A 6,000-nucleotide genomic window follows, 5' to 3' on the forward strand; every position below is an offset into this window, starting at 1 on the left:
CCCCACACCTTCCCCGAAATGCCCTTTTCTGCGGTGGGGAGGGGGGGGGAGCAGGAAGGCGGTGCGTTGCAAGGCTGCGTGTAAACACACACACACACACACACACCGGAGAAGATTGTGACCCAAAGGGGTGGAGAGGGGGAGATGCAGGAAGCGCCTTCTGAAATGGGAAAGGAGGCTTGGTCCAGATATCTCAACACACACAGCGCACACAGAGGCAGAGAGGGTGAGCCAAGGTGTCTCCCCTGAAGGTCCGAACGGAGCTCTTTCCTTCGAAATCCCCCCGGAGTGTTCAATTTGCCCTTGTTTGGGTTGCCACTTTCTCTTTTTCCTTGGTTCACTGAGGTTGCCTCTGTGCTGCGTTTCCGCTTGGGCGCCTCGTTTTCTCTCCCTCCCCCTTCCTCTCTCCTTCTCTCCCTCCTTCTCTTTCTCTCTCCCTCTCCCATTCTCCTCCCTCTCCCTCCCGCCCACCTTAACTCTTTTCCGCCGGACTAGCAGCCAGCCATCCAAGCTTCCACGCCGCTAGAGAGAGAGAGAGCCACGCACAAGGATGCCGCCAGATCGCGATCGCGCGTGGACTCCTGCTTTAATATTTATTGGTTGGAAATCAGACTCATTCAAAGGTGTTTTGAAACCAGGGAAGGAAGGAGGGGGAAAAAACAACCGTGCCTTGACATAATTAGAAACAATAAGGGGCAGATGCTTGACTAAGTTTTGGTGTGGCACAGAGAAACCCCAGAGCGTCCCGAATTGGGCTTATTTGTATTCTTATTATTGTATCGTCGAAGGCTTTCGTGGTCGGAATCACAGGGTTGTTGTGGGGTTTTTTTGGGGGGGGGGGGGGTGTTAGATAGCTATGTTTTAGAAGCATTCTCTCCTGACATTTCGCCTGCATCTATGGCAGGCATCCTCAGACGTTGTGAGACTGGGTTGTTGTGAGTTTTCCGAGCTGCATGTTCATGTTCCAGAAGCATTCTCTCTTGACGTTTCGCCTGCATCTATGGCAGGCATCCTCAGAAGTTGTGAGGTCTCACAACCTCTGAGGATGAGGTCTCACAACCTCTGAGGATGCCTGCCGTAGGTGCAGGCGAAACGTCAGGAGAGAGTGCTTCTGGAATACGGCCATACAGCCCGAAAAACCTACCACAACCAATTTATTCTTATTTTCTTTCCGAGGCGAGGAAAGAGGCGCACAGAGAGAGATGGATGAGCGGAGGGCAGCCAAACAAAGGCCAGTGGGAGAAGTCACTCTGCCGCTCACCCATGCTACCTCATGGCCTCCTCTCAGGGCGGGTTTCTCTCGTGGGAGGGCCTTGGCCTTCACATCTTTGCTCACCCAGGCTAAAGGGGAGAATAAAGGAAAAGGGGGACGAAGTTTGAGCGCGCTCCTTTCCGCGCGTCTCGCCTCCCTCCGGAAAGGGCCCCTCAGAGGCAATCGAGGCGAGCCCAAGGCTTTCCGGAAAAGGCCTTCCTCGGTGACCACCGCCCACCCTCCTGGCGGGCATCCCCGCGTGTTTCCTCTCCCTCCCTCCCTCCACAACATATACACATATACACACACGCTCTCCCGCCTCCCTCTGGCCAGCTCAGCTTCAGCGCGGAGGGGACGCGGGCTGCGAAGAGTTAACATGACGAGGGAGGGAGGGGGAGGAGGGGGCGCGGGAGAGGCAGGGCATCTTTTCCAGCCTCCACTTTTGACGCTTTCGCCTAAATTAAAAAGCAACCAATCGGAACGGCCGGAAGGGGGGGCCTCCGGTCCTGAGCCAGTCATTCCGGGCCTGCCAATCACGCAGCAGGCAGCCAATCAGCGGGGGCCCTCGCGCTCGACTTCCTTGTATTTGGGAAAGTGGGGTGGCGGCGGCGGTGGTGCGCGCGCCCTCGGCGGAGGGTAAACACTCGCTCGCCAGTCCCCGCTCCGAGAGGGAGGGACACAGAGGCAGAACTGTCAGAAGGAGAGAGAGAGAGAGAAGAGAGAGAGAGAGAAAGGAAGCGAGGAGGGGGAGGAGAGGAGGAAGAGGAGAAGGAGGAGGAGGCGGCAACAGAGGAGGCAGCGCCAGGGCAGAGGAAGCGCTACTTGAGGAGAACCATCTCTGCGCGCCCACAGCCTTCCAGCCAGGCTCTCTCGCTCTCTCACCCTCTTCTTCGTCCTGTTTGCAGAGCGGAGCCTTCTCAACTTTTCCGTGGACATTTGCTGCTCTCCTCCTTCTTTGGGGTTTCTTCCCCCTCAAGCAAGCCATGTGAGCTGGGGCTCGGAAGGCGAGGCGGGGAGGAAGAGAGGAGCCTTCCCCCAAGCATGGGCATGCCTTCTTCTTCAGGCCGGCTGCTCCCCAAGGCGGCTCCCGGAGGACTCCCCTCTCCGAAGGGAACCCGGCAACTTTGAAGAGCGACGCTTCTGCTTCCCTCGCAGCTCTCTCTCCGCCGACTCTTTCGCCAGAAGTTTTCTTAGGACGTAAACAAAACTTGCGCGCTTAAAGCGAGAGGGGGGGGGGAAGGGGGGAAGAGAGTCAGAGAGAGAGAGAGAGAGGCAGTGCGCGCGAGTGAGAGAGAGAGAGGGGCGAAAGAAAAGGAGCCCACACGCACCTCATTCACGCCATACAAAGCCTTCCAAGGAGGGGAAGGAGGGGGAGAAAGTTTCTCTGTGGCGGAAAAGAAGAAAGAGAGAAAGGGAAAGAGAGGGAGAGACCCCCTCGGACTGGACTGGAAGCTCCTCTCCGGCTTGGCGCTCTTTCCTCTGCCCGGCCTCCCCTGCCATGCCGAGCAGGTGAATGGGACTGAAGGCAGCGGCGGCGGAGGCATCAGGAGCAGCAGCAGCAGCGAGGGCGAGGGCGAGGGCGCCCTTTCCCGCGGCGGCGTGAGCGCCGGCCACCCATCCTCTCTTCGGAGGGCGCCTCGTCGGAGGTCTCGCCCGTCGCCCGCCGGCCGAGGGAGGCTGGCAGGCGGCCGGGCGGAGGGGCGAGGATTCTCCTCACGCATTTCTGGGCGGCGGAGGCTGGCGGAGGGCGCGGTGGAGGGGGCGCCGGAAGGCCAGCAGCGGCGGCGGCGGCGTCGACGGTGGCGAGCATGGCCACGGCGGCCTCCAACCCCTACCTGCCCAGCAACAGCCTCCTCTCGGCGGCCGGCGCCATCGTCCACTCGGACGCCGCGGGCATGCAGCCGGGCAGCGTGGCCGTCACCTCCGTCGCCGGCGGAGGGGGAGGAGGAGGCGGAGGAGGAGGAGGCGGCGGGGGCGGAGGGGGCAACGGCGGCGCGAACAACGGCAACAACGGATACCGGGGCGACCCTTCCTCGGTGAAGATGGTCCAGAGCGACTTCATGGTCCAGAGCAATGGCGGCCATATGCTGAGCCATGCCCACCAGTGGGTCACCGCCTTGCCCCACGCTGCCGCCGCCGCTGCAGCCGCCGCAGCCGCCGCCGCCGCCGAAGCCGGGTCGCCGTGGTCCAGCATGAGCGGCAGCCCGCAACAGCAACAGCAACAACAGCAACAACAGCAGCCCGACGTGAAGGGTGGCGGCGGCGGGCGGGAGGACTTGCTGCACCACCGCCCGCCCCACCTGGGCCCGCCACCGCCGCCGCCCCCCCACCAGGGCCACTGGGGCGCCATGGCCGGGCAGCAGCAGCAGCAGCAACCGCAGCAGGCGCCGCTCCTCTACTCGCAGCCCGGCGGCTTCACGGTGAACGGCATGCTGAGCCCTCCGCCGGGCAGCCAGGGCCTTGGCGTGCACCCGGGCTTGGTGCGCGGAGACACGCCGGAGCTGGGCGAGCACCCGGGCCACCATCACCACCACCAGCACCACCACCACCACCCGCACGCGCACCACGGCGGAGGCGGGGGAGGCGGCGGCGGCGGCGGGGGAGGGGGCCTCAACAGCCACGACCCGCACTCCGACGAGGACACGCCGACCTCCGACGACCTGGAGCAGTTCGCCAAGCAGTTCAAGCAGCGGCGCATCAAGCTGGGCTTCACGCAGGCCGACGTGGGCCTGGCGCTGGGGACGCTCTACGGCAACGTCTTCTCGCAGACCACCATCTGCCGCTTCGAGGCCCTGCAGCTGAGCTTCAAGAACATGTGCAAGCTGAAGCCGCTGCTGAACAAGTGGCTGGAGGAGGCCGACTCCTCCACGGGCAGCCCCACCAGCATCGACAAGATCGCGGCTCAGGGCCGGAAGCGCAAGAAGCGGACCTCCATCGAGGTGAGTGTCAAGGGCGCCCTGGAGAGCCACTTCCTCAAGTGCCCCAAGCCCTCGGCCCAGGAGATCACCTCGCTGGCCGACAGCCTCCAGCTGGAGAAGGAGGTCGTCCGCGTCTGGTTCTGCAACCGGCGGCAGAAGGAGAAGCGCATGACCCCGCCGGGCATCCCGCAGCAGGCGCCCGACGACGTCTACTCCCAGGTCGGGAACGTCAGCGCGGACACGCCGCCCCCGCACCATGGACTCCAGGGCGGCGTGCAGTGAGAGGGAGGCAGGGAGAGAGAGAGAGGGAGAAAGGGGCAGGCAGGCAGGCAGGCACCAAAGGGAAAGAAGGGAGAGAGGGAAAAGGAGAAGGAGGCAGGCAACGACCCAGCGCCACACGGCCACGCCATGCACACATCCCTCCGGCCCACACCCGCACGCACCGGCTTCCCCACTGCCTTGTTTACTTCTGGTACTCTGCTAGATCTATGGGGGAATCACCCCAACTGAGGGTTATGTTGAGCCTAACCGCTCAGATTCCCCAACACTTGTAATGCCCCCAGATCCGGACCACATTGGAGTTGCCCAGTCCAGTTTGCCTTCCTACACACGCAGATCCATAGCTCTTCCCCCTTGCAGCACCCTGACCAAACACTCTCCCCACGGATGCCCTACAGTGGCTGGGATTGCCGCCATGAAGGAGCAGCTACCTCTCCTCTCTCACAAACTCTCTCTCTCGCTTTCTCTTCCCTCTCCATCTCTGTCTCTGCTCAGACCTACTCCCACCCACCAGCCACCCACCCACCCACTCGCCACCCGCAAATGGATCGCCCTACAAATCCCTAGAAAGGTTTCTGTCTCCCATAGATAGCCTCAAGTCTCACACTCGCACGCACTCGGTGCCAGAAGGGTCAAAGAGGGAAGCAAAAGCATTACCTTGTTTTTACACTTGCTCCTTTCCTGAACTTTAGTTGTCCTTTTATTCCTCCTTTCCCCACTGCTTTGGCCAAACTGCATTGTTTTGGTAGAGAAGAAGGCGGCCTCTCTCCTTTGGAGAGGGAACAATAAATAAATCAAAAAGAAGCAGGGTTCTGCCAAAAGGAAAGGGCTCCATTTTATTTTTTATTTTATTTTATTTTTGCAAGATAGGAAAGGAAGGAAAAGTCAGGTTAGCAGCACTGAAATACAACATACACAAAACAAACCAAGAAAAAGCAAAACTGTGACGAATTAGGGGGGAAAGGAGAAAGAGAGGAGAAAGTAAGAAAAAAGAAAGGGGGGGAGAAAGAAACCTCTGCAAATAGAAAAAAATATAAAAAAGTGTGAGAGAGGGTAAACAAAGCGAGGTGGTTGATTTTAAAAGCGAGAGCCCTGTAGGATTGGCAGGAATTAAGAGAAAGAGCAACAGAAAAGGAGTCATAATTCAGGGCTGTCCCAGTTATGCTTCTGAAGGCTGCCAGTCATCCTGGAAGATTAATTTCCCCCAAAAAAGAGTTTACTGCTAATTTTTCAATTATTTTTTTTAATTTCTGGACTAATCCGAGAGAGAGAGAGGGGGGGGGGGTTTCCCAAGGACTGGGCTCCTGCAGCTGCACTTCTCTGAACTTCTCCTCCTCCTCCTCCTCCTCCCCTCGCTCCGTTTGCCAACTTGATTGAATGGGTGCTGCTGCGGTGGAGGGGGAGTCTCTAATACTGCCATTTCCTCGCAGTGTTTTTGGTAGGTTTTAATAAACAGAACTTTTCAGCAAACAAAAAAAAAGAAAAAAGAAAAAAAGACGGCAATAGAGAAAATGTTTAGATCCGTTGTTGATCTAAAAAAAATATTTGCTT

At 59.1% G+C, this 6,000-nt stretch overlaps 1 protein-coding gene across 1 annotated transcript; it reads left to right on the forward strand.

Moving 5' to 3' along the window:
• Positions 1–2,970: 2,970 nt before the first annotated feature.
• POU3F3 (POU class 3 homeobox 3) lies at positions 2,971–4,544 on the forward strand. The gene has a single exon (XM_060769728.2). The coding sequence runs from the start codon at positions 3,061–3,063 to the stop codon at positions 4,450–4,452; it is 1,392 nt and encodes a 463-aa protein (XP_060625711.2). The 5' UTR covers positions 2,971–3,060; the 3' UTR covers positions 4,453–4,544.
• The last annotated feature ends 1,456 nt before the right edge of the window (positions 4,545–6,000 follow it).

The sequence above is a fragment of the Anolis sagrei genome, chromosome 3 (genome assembly GCF_037176765.1).
Source record: "Anolis sagrei isolate rAnoSag1 chromosome 3, rAnoSag1.mat, whole genome shotgun sequence".
NCBI lineage: Eukaryota > Metazoa > Chordata > Lepidosauria > Squamata > Dactyloidae > Anolis > Anolis sagrei.